Below are 19724 nucleotides of genomic sequence, written 5' to 3'. Positions count from 1 at the left end.
CAGTGGAGGAAACCCAGCCAATGACACAGAGGCTTTTGTGGCTGTTCCAGTGGGAGGGCACAACCGCAGTACATCCTGGGATTGGTCATAAAAGCCGAAGGCACATGTGACAGGGCGGTCTTTGTGCAGGAAGCCAGTTCCCAGGAGGAGGGTGACGGCTGTCTCTCCTCCTGTCAGTGTGGAAAGACAGGCAGTCAGACTGTGGTGCTGGACTGTGTGGTCCAAAGGAAACTGACGGTGGAGCAAGTGGCAGAGCAACCTGAGGAAAAACAGTGTCGAAGGGGACCAATCCAGGGAAAGTCAGTGGACAGGAGCCAGCACACACAGCAAGTAACAAAGGGGGTGTCAAGTTAGACCCTGAAGAGTAACCTAAGACATAGTTCGCCTTTTATCTCTTCACATGGTGTGCGGGCTGGTGTGGTCGGGGGGGGGGGGGTATGGTGTGGTCCATCTGCCGCCCCCCCACCCCGGGGCCCATGGAGCACCAGCCGCCACTGTTTTATTCTTAGGGTATGGCAAATTCCCAATTCCCCCATTGGTCCCATTGTGGATTTTCCATTACCTCTCAAGGGATAGATACCACCTTTGATTATGATTTTTTGATCTTGGAACTTAGCGGTCTTGAATCCTATGTAAACTACATGCGGTGTCCTGCACCCCATCAGTGTGAAACCAGCCTAAAAGGACAGAGGATGGAGTTGGGCTGGAGGATGGAGTTCCTGGAGGACGGTCACCATCCACACGGACCTTCCAAGTTACAGGACGATGGATGCCGCTAAAAAACTTTTTTTTTTACCTAAGAACAGAAAAGTGGATTTTGTAGCTGAAAGTAAAAATCAAACACTGCTGGCGTTCAGCCCCCCGGGATTTCATTTTTTATTTTATGAAGCAGTAAAAATCAACAGTTGATATGTTCCCGTGTATATAAATCTGAACCCCCCCCCCCCAAATAAAAATCATCAATCTGCATGACTTGACGCCAGCTCTCTCTTGTACTCGGCCTCCGCAATGCGATATAATTCCATTGTTGTCTTGGCGTCCTCCACGGAAGAGTGGCCGCGTTTGCCCTTCTGCAAAGGAAGGAAGGAAAGGTATGATTACTTGTTGATCCCGCCATTTCTCTCATTATGACAATTTCCTGTTTCAGGATGAATTTGCTGCTTTTGTAAAGATCCGATTCCCCCTCCCCTCCCCTCCCCCAGCAATGTTGGCACCTGGAAGCTCTTAAATTATGAAGTTAGAAAAGCTCCTTATTCTGTATATCTCAGTGGTGCTCTGTCCTCCCACATTTTTAACATCTAATTTCATCCTCCACAATCAGTGCCGGGACAGGGTTGTCTTGCATCTAGGGGGAAGATGCATAAACCCCCCCCCCCACACACACTCTAAGATCTTTAAACATTGTGTGTCAGGAGAATCCCCTCCCTAAAAAGACTCAGGGATTTCTTTGCCATGAGGTGCCATGTTGAACTTCCAGTGACCAGTATGAGAGAGTGAGAGCGATAACACCAAATTTAACACACCGGCTCCCCATTCACACCTGAGACCTTGTAACACTAACGAATCACATGACACTGGGGAGGGAAAATGGCTAATTGGGCCCAATTTGGACATTTTCACTTAGGGGTGTACTCACTTTTGTTGCCAGCGGTTTAGACATTAATGGCTGTGTGTTGAGTTATTTTGAGGGGACAGCAAATTTACACTGTTATACAAGCTGTACACTCACTACTTTACATTGTAGCAAAGTGTCATTTCTTCAGTGTTGTCACATGAAAATATAGAATAAAATATTTACAAAAATGTGAGGGGTGTACTTACTTTTGTGAGATACTGTACATCATTACTTTGAAACGGGGGTAATGGATGCATCTAGATGCCATAACCCCGCCCCCTGTCATTTTTTCCCTTAGGTTGCCAACTTTCCGATAAAAGTGATCCCAGCAGCGCATTAGCCATTAGAAGCGGTAGGAGAGGTGCACCCCCCCCCCCCCCCACCCACACACCACCTCCCGGTGTTTCCTGATGTTACCAATTGCTGAGCCCGGGAACCATCCGGCATCGGCAGTGTTTTCCTATAGAGAAGAGTGATGGCAAGATGGCCACCGCTCATTTCTTTGCCCTTCGGAGGGCCGGAGTGACGTCAACGTCACTTCCAGTTCTGAGGCCATGTAAACATGTTTTTTTTTTTCTTAACCACTTGCCGACCGCCCACAGTATATTTACTGTGGCAGTCAGCCCCTCCTGGGCAAAGCGACGTAGTACTACGTCGCTCGCCCACGAGCCTGCAGGGGGCGAGCTCGCGCCGCCGGAGGTGCACGCCCGCCCGCCCCCGCTCGTTCCCTGACATCCCCGCGCAAGTGACCGGTGGCTCCGATGTCCGCCGGCCACTCGCAATCTCCCGCTGGAGAGGGAGAAAGGCTGGAGGCTGATGTAAACATAGCCGCCTGTCATTCTCCCTGGTGTAACTGCAGAGATCATACGATCCTGCTATGTAGGATCGTATGTATCTGTGGTTACATCACTAGCCACACCCCTTTACAGTTAGAATCACACCCCTAGGGACACACTTAACCCCTTGATCACTAATAAAGTTAACCCCTTCCCTGCCAGTGTCATTTTTACAGTAATAGTGCATATGTATAGCACTGATTACTGTAGTAATGTCACTGGTGCCCCCAAAAGTGTCAAAAATGTCAGTCAGGAGTCCGATCCGTCCGCCGCAATGTCGCAGTCCCGCAAAAAAAAAAAATTGCAGATCGCCGCCATTAATAGTTAAAAAAAAAAAAAAACAATAAAAATGACAGAAATCTTTCCCTTAGTTAGTAAACGCAATAACTTTTGCGCAAACCAATCAAAATACGCTTATTGCGATTTTTTTTACCAAACATATGTAGCAGAAAACAAATTGGCCTAAAATGTTAAAAAATTTTGATTTTTACATTTTTTTTTTGGGGAATTTCATATAAAAAAATTTGAAAAATATTGTTATTTTTTCAAAATTGTCGCTCTTTTTTTGTTTATACCACATGATCAAAAAAAATCACACAGGTGATCAAATACCACCAAAAGAAAGCTCTGTTTGTGGGAAAAAAAGGACATCAATTTCATTTGGGTACAGCGTCGCACGACCGCGCAATTGTCCGTTAAAGTCACGCAGTGCTGAATCGCAAAATAGGCCCTGGTCAGGAAGGGTGTAAAATCTTCCGGGGCTTAAGTGGTTAATGCGAACAGTAACTTATTGTGTGTGTGTGTATATATATATATATATATAGCTGCCTGCCCCGTACAGTAATCCATGTGTCACTGTAGCTAATAGGCCTATGCCTATATATGTAACCTGTCTCCTTGTATACGAGAATAAATGCTTTTTTCCTTGTATCAGCTTGTGGTCTAAGGTGATTTCCCTAACAAGGATCACAGGTCTCTATGATCATTTCACAAGCCACGCCCCCCCCCCCACACAGTTAGAATCACTCCCCTGGGCTCACATTTAACCCTTTGATTAACCCCTTCCCTGCCAGTGTCATTATTACATTACCAGCACATATTTTTAGCACTGATTACTGTAGTAATGTCACTGGTCCCCCCAAAAGTGTCTAAAATGTCAGTTAGGTGTCCGATCTGTCCGCCGCAATGTCGCAGTCCTGCAAAAAAAAAAAAAAAAATCGCAGATCGCCGCCATTACTAGTAAAAAAAAAAGAAAAAACACAAAAAATGACATAAATCTTTCCCGTAGTTTGTAGACGCAATAACTTTTGCACAAACCAATCAAAATACGCTTATTGCAATTTTCTTTACCGAAAATATGTAGCAGAAAACAAATTGGCCTAAAAGGATGAAAAATTTAGATTTTTAATTTTTTTTTAATGGGAATGTTATATAGCAGAATGTGAATTTTTTTTTTTTTCAGAATTGTCGCTTTTGTTTGTTTATAGCGCAAAAAATAAAAATCGCACAGGTGATCAAATACCACCAAAAGAAAGCTCTATTTGTGGGGAAAAAGAGACATCAATTTTATTTGGGTACAGCGTCACACGGCCGCGCAATTGTCCGTTAAAATAACGCAGTGCCGAATCGCGAAATATGGCCCCCGGTCATTAAGGGGGAAAATCCTTCCGGTCCAGAAGTGGTTAATGTACCCAGAATCTTGGCACAACAGACATGAGAATTCGGGTGAATATGTTACCTGGATGTCTTTCTGGAGAAGCTGTTTGGCCAGACGTTTTAGTGATGCTGGTTGATTCTCCGGGAAACCCGCCTTGCGGTTCAGCAATGGGATTTGGGCCGTGTCTCGGGTCATCTCCTTGGGATGGAAGTATTCTAAGGCCTTGTAGTCATTGTAGATGGCGTGACCAATCACCAACTTCCCTTGAAGGATATTTAAGATCTGCAGAAGAACACAAAAGAATTCCGATATCATCCTGCATACAAATAAATAAATATATATATAAAATCCCTAAGTGCCGGTTCACACTAGGTCGCTCCGACTTCGGGGGGCGACCTGTGAAGTCACGTGCACCACGACTTCGGCGCAACTTGCACGGACTTCATATAATGAATGTCTATGCAAGTCGCTCCCAGGTCGCCCCGAAGTAGTACAGGACCCTTTTTCTAAGTCGGAGCGACTTGTGTTGCTCCTATTAGAACGGGTCCTGTAGCACTGCATGGACCGCCACTTGTCAGGCTGACAAGTCGCCTGACAAGTCGCGGTAGTGTGAATGGACACTTACTTTGTTAAGTGCAAGTAAGCACCACGGACAGCGCATTTAGGCCCCGTTCACATACAAGCGACGCTACTTCGCACCGCGATCTCCGAGGTAGCGGTGCGAGCAGCGCGCCGCGACCTTGGAGCGGCCGCCACGGACTTCATAACATTGAAGTCTATGGCGGTCGCCCCAAAGAAGCTCCGGACCCTTTTTCTAAGTCGGAGCGACTTGTGTCGCTCCTATTAGAACGGGTCCGCAGCTTCCCTATGGGAGGCGACCTACGGCGACCTGTGAGGCGACCAGGTCGCCTCACAGGTCGCCTTAGTGTGAACGGGGACTAAACAGCACATCTTTCCACTGATTTATTTATTTATTTATTTATTTGAAAATAAATAAAATATTTGTATGTATGTGGTATAAATTATGTTTGCTAACACTTTATAGACAGGTGTGTGTGTAGCAATAAAATAAGTTATTTAACCACTTCAGCCCCGGAGGATTTGGCTGCTCAATGACCAGGCCCTATTTTGCGATTCGGCACTGCGTGACTTTAACGGACAATTGCGCGGTCGTGCGACGGTGTACCCAAACGAAATTGACATCCTTTTTTTTTACCACAAATAGAGATTTCTTTTGGTGGTTTTTGATCACCTGTGCGATTTTTATTTTTTGCGCTATAAACAAAAAAAAAAAAGCGACAATTTTGAAAAAAATAACAATGTTTTTCACATTCTTGTATATGAAATTCTCAAAAAAAAAAAATGTAAAAATCAAATTTTTTTTAACATTTTAGGCCAATTTGTTTTCAGCTACATATTTTTGGTAAAAAAAAATAATAATCGCAATAAGCGTATTTTGATTGGTTTGCGCAAAAGTTATTGTGTTTACTAACTACGAGAAAGATTTATGTAATTTTTATTGTTTTTTAACCACTTGCGTACAGTGCACTTTCACCCCCTTCCTGCCCAGACCGATTTTCAGCTTTCAGCGCTCTCACACTTTGACTGAGAATTACTCAGTCATGCAACACTGTACCCATACAAAAATTGTGTCCTTTTTTTCACACAAATAGAGCTTTCTTTTGATGGTATTTGATCAATACTGGGTTTTTTATTTTTTGTGCTATAAATAAAAAAAGACTGAAAATATCGTGAAAAAACGCATTTTTCTTTGTTTCTGTCATAAAATTTTGCAAATTAGTCATTTTTCTTCACAAATTTTGGCCAAAATTTATACTGCTACTTATCTTTGGTAAAAATAACCCAAGTAAGTGTATATTATTTGGTCTTTGTGAAAGTTATAGAGTCCACAAGCTATGGTGCGAATCATTGAAAATTGATCACACCTGATGTACTGAAGGCCTATCTCATTTCTTGAGACACTAAAAAGTCAGGAAAGTACAAATACCCCCCAAATGACCCCTTTTTGGAAAGTAGACATTCCAAGGTATTTAATAAGGGGCATGGTGAGTTTTTTGAAGTTGTCATTTTTTCCCACAACTCTTTGCAAAATGAAGATTTTTTTTTTTTTTTTTACAAATTGCCGTATTAACAGGTTATTTCTCTCACACAGCATATGTATACTTGCAACTACACCCCAAAACACATTCTACTACTCCTCCTGAGTATGGCGATACCACATGTGTGAGACTTTTTCACAGCCTGGCCACATACAGAGGCCTAACATTCAAGTAGCCCCGTCCGGCATTCTAGGAGCACAAATTACACATATAATTTCCTGACAACCTATCGCACTTTTGAAGGCCCTGGAGCACCAGGACAATGGAAACCCCCATAAAATGACCCCATTTTGGAAAGCAAACAGCCCAACGTATAATTTTTGAGGCATAATGAGTCTTTTGAATATGTCATTTTTTTCCACAAGTTTTTGGAAAATGTGGAAAGAAAATGAAAACACATTTTTTTTTTACACAAAGCTGTCCATTTATGCAATATTTCTAACACATACCATGTACATAGCAAAAATTGCACCCCAAAATACATTCTGCTATTCCTCCTGAGTATGGCGATACCACATGTGTAACACTTTTTCACAGCCTGGCCATACACATAGGCCTAACATCCAAGTAGCGCTTTACACAAAGTTGTCCATTTATCCACTTTAAGACTGGGCCTATTTTTGACACTTGGTGTTTACAAGCTAAAATCATTTTTTTTGCTAGAAAATTACTTGGAACCCCCAAACATTATATATATTTTTTTTAGCAGAGACCCTAGAGAATAAAATGGAGATCGTTGCAATATTTTTTATCACACCATATTTGCGCAGCAGTCTTCCAGATGCGATTTTTTTGAAAAAAATTCACTTTTTTGAACTACAAAATAAGAAAACAGTAAATTTAGCACAATTTTTTTCCATAATGTGAAAGATAATATTACGCCGAGTAATTAGATACCCAACATGTCATGCTTCAAAATTGCGCATGCTCACAGAATGGCGCCAAACATTGGTACTTAAAAATCCCCATAGGCAACATTTTAAAAATTTCTGCAGGTTACTAGCTTAGAGTTACAGAGGAGGTCTAGGGCTCAAATTATTGCTCTCGCTCTAACGATCGCGGCGATACCTCACATGTATGGTTTGAACACCGTTTACATATGTGGACGGGAATTGCGTATGCGTTTGCTTCTGCGCGCGAGCTAACGGGGACAGGGCGCTTTAATTTTTTTTTTTTTTCCTATTTATTTTATTTATTATTTTTTTATTTTTACACAGTTTAAAAAAAAAAAATGTTTTGATCATTTTTATTCCTATTACAAGGAATGTAAACATCCCTTGTAATAGAAATAGGCATGACAGGTCCTCTTTATTGTGAGATCTGGGGTCAAAAAGACCTCACACCTCACAACTACACTAAAAAAGAAAAGAAAAAAAAAAAATTGTTGAAAGAGGAAAAAAACAAAAGAAAAAAAAAAAGCGGCCCTTTAAACCGGTTGCTAGGCAACGTCTTTTGACGTAGCTCCGGTCCTCCAAGACCATAGAGTTGAGTGAGGGCCATCTTGCCCTCACTCGACTTCCTGTCTCTGAGGATCCGGGACCGGATAGTTTTCCCCGCTGCCGGCGGGTCCGGTAAGCTGGGAAAACGTCTGGGACGCGGCAGGAGGGGGGGGGGCACCTCTTCCCCTGCACCGTAAGGGTAATTCCGCGGCGAATCCGCCACTGGGACCACCCTTATCTGAAAGCCGACCGCCCGCCGTTTCAAAAAATACCGGGGTTATGGGGGCTATCTGCTGCCATAACCCCAGTATTTAGCTTTTAATGGCCGACGCATATAGTCGTTAGGCGGTCAGTAAGTGATTGCATGCATATGGCAAACAGGTGACGATGACTGATGGGGTGACAGGTGACGATGACTGATGGGGTGACAGGTGACGATGACTGATGGGGTGACAGGTGACGATGACTGATGAGGTGACAGGTGACGATGATTGATGAGGTGACAAGTGACGATGATTGATGGGGTGACAGATGACAATCACTGACGGGGTGACATGTGACGATGATTGATGGGGTGACAAGTGAGGATCACTGATGGGGTGACAAGTGACGATGATTGATAGGGTGACAGATGACGGTGACTGATGGGGTGACAGGTGACGATGACTGATGGGGTGACAGGTGACGGTGATTGATGGGGTGACAGGCGATGGTCACTGATGGGTGACAGGTGACGGGCGATGGTGCACGGCGGTACTGATGGCAGTCTCTGGTGACCGGTGAATTTTAGGCTACGTTCACATGTGAGCGTAGCGATCACGGGCAGAATCACTGCGATTCCGCCCGCGATCCAGAAATCATTGCAAATTGCGGGACACCTGTGCGTTGCCCATTTTTTGCAATAGCACCCCAAACGCTGTGCGATGTTGCAGCGATTTCCGCCTGCCGAATCAAGGTAACATCACGCAAACAACGCATGACGCCCCAAAGAAGCTCTTGTAACTTTTTTGGGCGTCATGCGTTGTTTGCGCGATGTTACCGCGATTCGGCAGGTGGAAATGGCGGCAACATCGCACAGCGTTTGGGGTGCTATTGCAAAAAATGGGCAACGCACAGGTGTCCCGCAATTTGCAATGATTTCCGGATTGCGGGCAGAATTGCGGTGATTCTGCCTGCGATCGCTGCGCTCACATGTGAACGTTATGGGTGTCAATTTCTGGGCACTGATGAGGTGACTGTTGGGTGACAGGTGACATTGGGGGGGGGCTGAGGACTGTGGGGGGACCTTTATTAGTGTGATTTTACTTTTACATGTGTACAGAGCAGTAACTCACTATTTCTAGCTCTTCTCTCCTCACACTGGAAACTGTATGAGGAGAGAAGAGCTAGTAACAGTCAGTTACTGCTCTTTGTTTACATTTTCTGATCGGCTGTGAATGGATTCACAGCCGATCACATAGTAAACAGTCACTATCAGTGACTGTTTACTACTGCCGGTGACAGCTGTGTTCCTACGGAACACAGTGCCACCGACATGACCGCGCTGCGCGCTCCCGATCGCGCATGCGCGGTCATCTCCCGGCCGCCTCCATTGTGATCGGCTGTGTCATTGGAACACAGCCGATCACGTGGGAAACAGCCACGCCCAGTGGCTGTTTACCCCCTGCCGGTGACGGGGGGTGTCCCGGGGACACCCCGACACCGGCAGTGCACGGCGGCGCGCCCGCGATCGCGCGCCTGCCGTGCATTTCCTGGGTCACGTCATATGACGTCCGCCCAGGATAATAGCCGCACCGTCCCGCCGTCATATGACGGCGGGCGGGCGGTAAGTGGTTAAAGTAGTAATGGCGGCGATCTGCGATTTTCTTTTTTTTTAGCAGAACTGCGACATTGCGGTGGACAGATCGGCCCCCTAACTGACATTTTTGACACTTTTGGGAGTACCAGCGACATTACTACAGTAATCAGTGCTAAAAATATGCACTGTTACTGTAAAAATGACACTGGCAGGGAAGGGGTTAACATTACTGGTGATCAAGGGGTTAAGTGTGACCCTAGGGGCGTGATTCTAACTGTCAGAGGGGCGTGGCTTGTGAGATCATCACAGAGACATGTGATCCTATATAGCAGGATCACATATCCTCTGTGATAATCTAAGGGAGAATGACAGACGGCTATGTTTACATCAGCCGTCTGTCTTTCTCTCTCAGCTGCGGGAGGTCGCAAGTGGCCGGCGGAGCCGCCGGTCACACGCGCTGGCTCCCCGGCTGATGAGCGGGGGCGCACCGCCGGAGGCTCGCCCCCTAGAGCAATGTAGTATTACGTCACTTTGCCCAGGAGCAACTGCCTGCCGCAGTCCAGACATCTTTCCCATAGTTTGTAAATGCGATACCGTTTGCGCAAACCAATTAAAATACGCTTTTTGGGATTTTTTTTAACCAAAAATATGTAGCCATATTATGTATACATACACATTATATATATATATATAAATATATATATATATACACACACACATATATACAGTATATATATATATATGTGTACAAATTGGCCTAAACTGATAAAGAAATTCGATTTTTAAATTTTTTTTTTTTTTTATTGGGAATATTATATAGCAGAAAAGTAAAAAAATAATGATTTTTTTTTTCAAAATGGTCGCAAAAAATAAAAACCGCACAGGTGATCAAATACCATAAAAAGAAAGCTCTGTTTGTAGGAAAAAAAGGACATCAATTTTTTTTTTGGGTACAGCGTTGCATGACCACGCAATTTTCTGTTAAAGCAACGCAGTGCCAAATCGCAAAAAAATAGCTTTGTCATTAGGGGGTAAAACCTTCAGGGCTGAAGTGGTTAAAAAAAATCCAACTTAACCTTTAAAGTGGTAGTATACTCCGCTTTTTAATTTTTACCTACAGGTAAGCCTATAATAAGGCCTGTAAGAAGTCTTACCTACCTTAATTTGCTGCTGTCGGTTCTCCAGAGGCCTCCCTTTGAGAATATTCGGGAGGTCCCCCCTGCTTACCTTGTCTCAGAAGGTGGCCTTCTTGGTGGCTGTCACTTCTGCGCGCAGGGTGTCGGAACTGGCGGCGCTGTCCTGTCGTTCTCCCTACCTGGTGGTTCACAAGGACAAGGTGGTACTTCGGCCGGATCCGTCCTTCTTGCCGAAGGTGGTTTCCAGTTTTCACTTAAATGAGGACATCGTGTTGCCTTCCTTATGTCCTAAGCCAGGGATCCTCAAACTTTGGCCCTCCAGCTGTTGCAAAACTACACATCCCATGAGGCATTGTAAAATTCTGACATTCACAGGCATGACTAAGCATGATGGGAATTGTAGTTTCTAAACAACTGGAGGACCATAGTTTGAAGAACCCTGCCCTAAGCCAAAACATCCTAAGGAATTTGCCCTGCATACCCTGGATGTTATTCGGGCGCTCAAGGTGTATTTGGCATCTACCGAGTCTTTTCGCAAGTCTGACTCGCTCTTTGTGCTCACGGATGACCCAAAGAAGGGGTTGCCTCAGAGGCGCCACTCCCCCATCCATGCGTCCGGCCCCCTAATCTGCATGCAGGGGCGCCGGACGCATGGAGCTTAATGTTTTTTTTTAAACCGCCTGGTTAGAGCCAGAGGCTCTAATAGGGCGATGCAAAGGGTGGAGCCGGGGCGCAGAGCAGTGCGCCCCGAGCCCACCCATTGTGTGATAATAGCGAATGAAAATTCGCTATTGTCACACTGATCCTCCTCCTGGCCAATCAGGAAGCGTGTCCAATACGCGCTTCCTGATTGGCCGCAAGGCAAACCCCATGCCATTGGCCAAGGAGGAGGCGGGAGGACTGGAGGAGACGTGCCGCCGGGACTGAGGAGAAGTCGACGCCGGGACACTGATGAGAAGCCGCCCGCTGCCGCTCCAGGTAAGTAAGGGGGCACGCACGCTGATCTCTGCATTGGGGGCAGGTATGCTGGTCACTGCATTGGGGGCATGTATGCTGGTCACTACATTGAAGGGGGCACGCACGCTGATCTCTGCATTGGGGGCATGTATGCTGGTCACTGCACTGAAGGGGGCACGCACGCTGATCTCTGCATTGGGGGCAGGTATGCTGGTCACTGCATTGGGGGCATGTATGCTGGTCACTACATTGAAGGGGGCACTCACGCTGATCTCTGCATTAGGGGAATGTACGCTGGTCACTGCATTGAAGGGGGCACGCACGCTGATCTCTGCATTGGGGGAATGTACGCTGGTCACTGCATTGAAAGGGGGCATGTACGCTGGTCTCTCTGTATTGAAAGGGGGAACGCTGGTCTCTCTGCATTGAAAGGGGGCACGCTGGTCTCTCTGTATTGAAAGGGGGAACGCTGGTCTCTCTGCATTGAAAGGGGGCACGCTGGTCTCTCTGCATTGAAAGGGGGAACGCTGGTCTCTCTGCATTGAAAGGGGGAACGCTGGTCTCTCTGCATTGAAAGGGGGCATGCTGGTCACTCTGCATTGAAAGGGGGCACACTATACCTTATTTACTGAAGGCCCCTTTCACACTTTTGCGACCTCAAAGTCACGCAATTTTTTACAGCTTTTTTTGCCGCAAAGCAATGCCTATTACATTTTTCTGTTTGCGCCCCCCCCCCCCCCAAACATTTTGAGCACCAGCCGCCACTGGGTTGCCTGCGTCTGCTGCGACTATTTCCAGATGGATCAGACAGACAATGGTGCAGGCTTATTCCATTAGGGGTCAGGTCCCACCCTTCCCTGTCAAGGCGCACTCTACGCGGGCGCTTAGTGCTTCCTGGGCTTTTCGCCATCAGGCGCCTGTGCTTCAGGTGTGCAAGGCAATGACCTGGTCGTCTGTTCATACCTTTGCCAAATTTTATAAGGTGGATGTGATGGCATCTGCGGATGCCTCCTTTGGCCGCAAGGTTTTGCAGGCTGCGGTTTCTTGGCCTTCCTTGAGGGTGTTTTTTCTGTTTGTTTTCAGGTGGACCTCATCTGGTTGTTCTGAGGTGTCCTGTGTTGCCTGGTTGGCCTTGGGGACTGTTTTCTCTTTGTTCTGGTTCCCACCCCTCATTTTGGTACTGCTTTGGGACGTCCCTACTGATATGCATCAGAGGACTGTGTCCATCAATGAACGATAGAGAAAACTCGATTTTTGATTTACCGTAAAATCCTTTTCTCTTAGATTCATTGACGGACGCAGTACAGTACCCGCCCCACACATTTTTTGAGTGGGTTGGTGTGCTTTTCTCTGACACTGCTTTGATACAAAACTGACATCCTTTGCAGGAAGAGAGAATGTATAACCCCAGGGACTGCCCATAGGCGTAGCCAGAAATTCTTTCTGCCTAGTGTCCTACTCCTGTAGGGGGCAATATTACCCTACTGATATGCATCAGAGGACTGCGTCCGTCAATGAACTATTTTATAAAATATTGTTTTTTTTTTTTTATAGAAATGTCAGTTAGAGGTCCGATCTGTCTGCCGCAATGTCGCAGCAAAAAAACAATAAAAACGTCTTTCCCGTAGTTAGTAAACGCAATAACTTTTGCGCAAACCAATCCAAATACGCTTATTGCGATTTTTTTTTTTTTTACCAAAAATATGTAGCAGAAAACAAATTGGCCGAAAATGTTAAAAATTTTTGATTTTTACATTTTTTTGGGGGAATTTCATATAAAAAAATGTGAAAAATATTGTTATTTTTGCAAAATTGACGCTCTTTTTTTGTTTATAGCGCATGATCAAAAAATCGCACAGGTGATCAAATACCACCAAAAGAAAGCTCTGTTTGTGGGAAAAAAAGGACGTCAAATTCGTTTAGGTACAGCGTCGCACGACCGCGCAATTGTCCGTTAAAGTCACGCAGTGCCGAATCGCAAAATAGGCCCTGGTCGGGAAGGGGGTAAAATCTTCTGGGGCTTAAGTGGTTAAGGGGGCAAATCCTTCCGGTCCAGAACTGGTTAATATCACTCTAAGCGCCGGTAACTTTTTTTAAATCTGAATAACAAACAGAATCTCTCGCTGACTCTCAGTAACCGGCGGCTTCTCACCTGTTTTCGTGCGGCAGAGAACCGAATGGCGTTGACTAAGTGTTCCCTCGTTATTCCGCTCCATCTTGTCCTGTAACATGTGACGAGAGCGGCTGGTTTGATGTACTGATCGTACACCACGTCCCCGTTATAACTGACGATGCTGCACCGGCCCAAGGCACAGATGCTTCCTTTCGGCCCCGTGCCCACCATCTCACAGTCTATGGCCACTATTTTGTGGCTGGGGGTAGAAGAGGCCGGGGGGAATCCGCTCAGATACTCGTTCGGATTGCGGGGATGATAAGCTTCGGAGTCGATGCTGTCGGCCAGAGTGCCGGACAGGTGCGGGGCGTTCATCCCGGAGGGGAGCAGCTGCGGGATGGGACAGAAGAAGCTGTCATGTGGTCGGTCAGTCTGGTACTGGTCTGTCAGTCTGTGGTGGGCCCAGGAATTCGCTTCCTGCTCCTCTCTCTTCCTGAGGTTCCAATGGAGCCAATAATTCTCCTTCACAATTCCTCTTTTCATCAAATACTTTATCCGACGCCGATGCTTGCCGGTCGCGTACTCAGCGGGTCCACTGGACGGTCCGTCCCACATGTCCAAGTTTAAAGTCATCTCCGCCATGATGGGTTATACTGCCGCCGCCTCTGAGGTAGGAAGGTGGATAGTCCGGAGTTCAGGGATTGGTCAAATACAATGAGGAGCTGAGCGTGGAAGACGCTTCATCACCTAGGAGAGAAAAAATTATAATGTGAGGTAGAGCTGCACGATTAATCGTTAAAAAATTGCGATCTTGATTCACCCCCCCCCCGGGGATCTTAACCACTTGCCGACCGCATACTGTATATATATATGGCGGCAGAGTGGCTCTTCGAGGCAAAACCACGTATGGGTACTTCATTTGCCTGGGAGGAGCTAGGGAGCGAGCACGCGCAGCCAGCAGCATGCTCCCGCCCCGATCGTCAGCGGGGGGAAGCCAGCATGTGTGTCAGGTGGCTCCGATTGCTGCTTGTCACCCACGATCGCCCCCCCCGCTGAGAGAGAAGAACGGTCAGCTGTTGTAAACACAGGCAGCCGCTCCCAGGCAAATCGCCGTAGGTGTACGTTGCTTGCATACACGAGGCTACAGGACTAGCGCGTGCCGCCGGCTCGTCAGCAGGGAAGCCGATGTACGGGTAAGGCGGCTCCAATTGCTGCCTGACACCCGCGATCGCTCCCCGCTGAGAGAGAAGAACGGTCAGCTGTTGTAAACACAGCCGCCCGTCCTTCTCCCTGGGATGATCACAGAGCGCCTGTGATCCTTCTATATAGGAACACAGGTCTCTATGGTCATTTCACAAGCCCCGCCCCCATACAGTTAGAATCACTCCCCTAGGGCAGGGATCTTCAAACTACAGCCCTCCAGCTGTTGCAGAACTACACGTCCCATGATGCATTGTAAAACTCTGACATTCACAGACATGATTAGGCATGATGGGAATTGTAGTTCCTGAACAACTGGAGGGCCATAGTTTGAAGACCCCTGCTCTAGGGTCACATTTAACCTCTTGATCACCCCTAGATTAACCCCTTCCCTGCCAGTGTCATTATTACAGTAACAGTGCATATTTTTAGCACTGATTACTGCAGTAATGTCACTGGTCCCCCCAAAAATGTCAAAAATGTCAGTCAGGGGTCCGATCTGTCCGCCGCAATGTCGCAGTCCCGCAAAAAAACGCAGATCACCGCCATTACTAGTAAAAAAAACCCAATAAAAATGACATAAATCTTTCCCGTAGTTAGAAGACGCGATAACTTTTGCGCAGACCAATCAAAATACGCTTATTTCAAATTTTTTTTTTTACCAAAAATATGTAGCAGAAAACAACTTGTCCTAAAATATAAAAAAAAAATTTGATTTTTCCATTTTTTTTTTGGAATGTTATATATATAGCAGAATGTGAAAATTGTTTTTTTTTTTTTTTCAAAATTGTTGCTCTTTTTTTGTTTATATCGCAAAAATAAAAATCGCACAGGTGATCACATACCACCAAAAGAAAGCTCTGTTTGTGGGGAGAAAAGGACATCAATTTTATTTGGGTACAGCGTCGCACGACCACGCAATTTTTTGTTAAAGCAGATGAGCACAAAATCGATCTAATCGATTTTGTGGCCATCTGCTTGGTCTCCTTCACCTGAAAAGGAATTGGATAGTTAGGTTTTTTTTTTTTTTACTTACCTTGTAATTGTAGAAAGAAATACTCACCTATTTTCCACTTCCCTCTGTGGCCGCGGCTCCGCCGTCACTTCCGCTTTGCGATGATTCCTGGGAGCTGAACGTCATCGCTCCCAGGAATCAATGCGACGGCACCGACCCCGCTCGTCACTTCCGGTGCAGGCACGGCATTCCCTGCTAAACAGCTTCTGGGCATGCCCAGAAGCTGTGGAGGAATGCGGCGCCGCACCGGAACTGACGAGCGGGGTCGGTGCAGTCGCATTGATTCCTGGGAGCGATGACGTTCAGCTCCCAGGAATCATTGCAAAGGGGAAGTGACGAGAGGGGCCGATGCAGGCGCATTCTGGGAGAAGAGGAAGGAAGAGGGCGCAGAAGAGGATCGCGCCGGCTTCAGCTGCCCACAACAGAGATGGCAACGCTGGAGAAGAAATTTTATAAGTGAGTATTTCTTCTTGCAGGTAAGTGTGACCCGGGACAGATCAGAGGCTAGCCATTGTGGAATGTACTAGCCCTGACTGTCCCGGGGGTATTTTTATTGAAATTTTGTTTTTGTGCCCGGAATTCCGCTTTAAATAAGGCAGTGCCGAATCGCAAAATATGGCCTGGTCATTAAAGCGGTAGTATCATGTTTTTTTACACTTTTACCTACAGGTAAGCCTATAATAAGGCTTACCTGTAGGTACAATTAATATCTCCTAAACCGGCACGGTTTAGGAGATATTTGCAGTGCAGTGCAGTAAAAAAAAAAAAAGATAAAAATGACATAAATCTTTCCCGTAGTTAGTAGACGCGATAACTTTTGCGCAAACCAATCAAAATACGCTTATTTCAAATTTTTTTTTACCAAAAATATGTAGCAGAACACAAATTGGCCTAAAATGTTAAAACATTTTGATTTTTAAGTCCCCGTTCACACTGGGGCGACCTGTGAAGCGGTCGCCGTAGGTCTCCTTCCATAGGGAAGCTGCGGACCCGTTCTAATAGGAGTGACACAAGTCGCTCCGACTTAGAAAAAGGGTCCGGAGACCCTTGCACTGCCGCTCACGTGAGCGGCGCATGCGCTCTGAAGGTCTGGGGGGACCTTCAGTTTTCCTTGCCGGGAGCTTGCCGGAAAATCACGTCATCGCGGCTCCGGCCAATCACAGCGCCGGAGCCGCCGAACCCGGAAGAGACGCCGAGGGATCATGGCAGCGCCCACAGCGATGTCCGGGGGTCCGTGTCAGGGCTTCGTTCTAAGGTAAGTAATACATAATGAGCTAGTATGCGATGCATACTAGCTCATTATGCCTTTGTCTTGCAAGTTCTTTTTTTTTTTTTCGTTTTCGGGTTTTCAACCGCTTTAAGGGGGTAAAACCTTCTGGTCCAGAAGTGGTTAATAGGGTCCTGTGCGTTTTTCAGTCCGGTCCAGGTGTGATTTCAGTGCCAACGTTGCACCTGAACCGCTGCACCGCACTCAGCGCAGATACTGATTCTGCATGTATGTGGGCGGAGCCTTGGCGTTCGGAGAATACCTCTGTGCGCTATACGGGGGGCGCACGCGGGGACCTGCATAGCCATTCAAGTCTATGGGCAGCTGTACAAAGCACCTGGGCATTGGGGGTGCAGAAATACATTGAATTGTACGTTATACACCCCTTCTTAATCCCCTGCACATTCAGCTTAACTGTTGTCACCAGAAGAGGAATGAACGGGAAATCTACCCACACAGGGGGTCGCGTCCAAAAAGGCGATTAGCAAACAGGTCCCACGCGCTATACAGGAGTGTACGCCAGCAGCGGCGTATATCTGCAGTCATTTACGTCTGCAGGCATTTGTACGCAGCGCCTGGGCATGGAGAACGCACCTAATTTTGTATCATACACCCGTGTGTGTGCACATGAGGCCTAACGGTTGTCAGCAAAACAGGAACTGAGGGGAAAGCTTCTAATGGGGGCACCCATTCCTCCAACATTGGAGAGATTTCTTCTCATTTCCTGTTGTGTCTCCGGCACAGGAAGTGAGGGGAAATCTCCCCCAATGAGACAGATTGCAAAAAACAAAAACAAAACTTTTCTACTTCAACCAAAAAGAAATGTTTATTTTTTGCTACAGCTGTATGATAATTTGATTGGTGAACAGGGATTACATAGGACTGCGAGGTGTTGTGGATCATGTCTGGAAGGTTTATTGGATGAGGCTGATAGTATATAACACATATTTCTATTATTTGTGGCTTTTTATCTGAAAATAAAGGCTATTTATATGTAATACAATGAGGTGAGAACGGTTTTCTGTCCAGACGTGTGACGGCAGCAACCACTGCACGAACGGGGGCGAGTGCGGCCTACCGCAGTGACCGAAACCGGGGACTTTCCTGCGGGCATAGGGGAGGGCCGCGTTAGAGCGGCGGCGCTACAGTGAGGCGAGGCCGGTGACGCGCAGGCCGGAACCCCGTGTAGGGGTAAAGGGGTGTGGTGGGCGACCGACAGACCGACCTAAGTCGGTAAAAGGAATACAAGGAACTCACCAGCAGCTGACTCCGGGGCGGAAGAAAGACGAGGAAGAGTCTTCCGGGGCGGATCGACACCTCCCATGGAGACAGAGAAGGCCGCACATAGAGGAGAGTGAGTGCTGAGGGTGCATGAGGGGAGCCGGGGAAACAGGCATTGGATTGTGAGGGCCACACATCAGGGGGGACCCCACATAGAAGCCTAACTCCATGTAATTCTAATTCTGGGGTCAGTGACTCCCATTAGAGAAATATCTCACTTCCTGTCCCTGTGACTACTATACAGGGAATGGGGTCGGCTGTCACAAGCAGACAGTCAGCAGTGTTGTCAGAAGAGCTGACACTTCTTCAGTTAATTGTGTGACCCCCCTCCCACTCATTGCTAGTCTCTGTGACCCCCCCCCCCATACAAGAAATGGGGTGAGCAGTTGTCACCAGGACAGGAAGTGACATTGTCCGAGGAGATTGTGTGACCCCCCCCATTGGAATGAATTTCCTTTGTTTTATGTCCCTGCGACCTCACCCCTATACAAGAATTGGGGTGAGCGGTTGTCACCAGAACAGGAAGTTCTGAAGAGCAAACGCTTCTTTGTTTAGTTGTGTGACCCCCCCTAATGCATGAAAAACAGCAATACTTTCTCAGTTCATTCTTATCTCTGTGACCCCCCCCCCCTCTATACATGAAATGGGGTGAGTAGTTGTCTCCGGGACAGGAAGTGACATTGTCCGAGGAGCTAGCATTTCCCTAGTTGTTTGTGTGACCCCCTCCCCCATTGGAATGAGTTTCCTTTATGTCCCTGTGACCCCAATACAAGAAATGGGGTGAGCAGTTGTCACCAGAACAATAAGTCTTGAAGAGTAAACACTTCATTTAAATGTGTGCCCCCCCCCCCCCCCCATTGCATGAAAAACAGCAATACTTCCTCAGTTCTTTCTTGTTCCTGTGACCCCCCCCCCCCCATGCAAGAAATGGGGTCACCAAGACAGGAAGTCACATTGTCCGAGGAGCTATCACTTCCCTAGTCATTTGTGTGATCCCTTTTGGGGACATTTTCCGCCCCCCTATACAAGAAATGGGGTGAGTGGTTGTCACCGGGATGGGAAGTCACATTGTCCAAGAAGCTAACACTTCCCCAGTTGATTGTTTTGACCCCATTTGGAAGATGTTCCTTCATTTCTTTTCCCTGTGACCCCAATATTAGAAATGGGTTGATTGTGTGACCCCAATACAAGAAATAGGGGTTGATTGTGTGACCCCCAATACAAGAAATGGGGTGAGCAGTTTGTTTCTTGTCCATGTGACCCCCCTATAGAAGAAATGGGGTGAGCAGT

At 46.7% G+C, this 19724-nt stretch overlaps 2 protein-coding genes across 3 annotated transcripts in view; one reads left to right on the top strand and one right to left on the bottom strand.

The window, feature by feature from the left end:
• Positions 1-951: 951 nt before the first annotated feature.
• Positions 952-18464, bottom strand: ISG20L2 (interferon stimulated exonuclease gene 20 like 2). Its single transcript, XM_082258467.1, has 3 exons — positions 18411-18464; positions 4190-4390; positions 952-1070 (listed from the first exon to the last, which is right to left on the bottom strand). The coding sequence occupies exons 2-3, from the start codon at positions 4301-4303 to the stop codon at positions 960-962; spliced, it is 225 nt and encodes a 74-aa protein (XP_082114593.1). The 5' UTR covers positions 4304-4390; positions 18411-18464; the 3' UTR covers positions 952-959.
• METTL25B (methyltransferase like 25B) overlaps positions 18203-19724 on the top strand; it is a 68059-nt gene continuing 66537 nt past the window's right edge. For both annotated transcript variants that reach the window (XM_082258458.1, XM_082258459.1), the window contains exon 1: positions 18203-18507. In XM_082258458.1, the coding sequence (XP_082114584.1) occupies positions 18476-18507 (32 nt within the window). In that variant the 5' untranslated portion in view covers positions 18203-18475. The remainder of the gene's footprint in view (positions 18508-19724) is intronic.

Source organism: Pelophylax lessonae (assembly GCF_965119305.1).
Source record: "Pelophylax lessonae genome assembly, chromosome: 5".
NCBI classification, from domain to species: domain Eukaryota; kingdom Metazoa; phylum Chordata; class Amphibia; order Anura; family Ranidae; genus Pelophylax; species Pelophylax lessonae.
The sequence above is the reverse complement of the archived record's forward strand: the minus strand, read 5'-3'. Positions and strand labels throughout refer to the sequence as shown.

Excerpts from the sequence above, each read along its gene's own strand:
- ISG20L2 (XM_082258467.1), bottom strand. The coding sequence starts at position 4,303 with ATGACCCGAGACACGGCCCAAATCCCATTGCTGAACCGCAAGGCGGGT. Across the intron at positions 1,071-4,189 it reads TTCTCCAGAAAGACATCCAG|AAGGGCAAACGCGGCCACTC; the intron begins GTAACATATTCA and ends CTTCCTTTGCAG.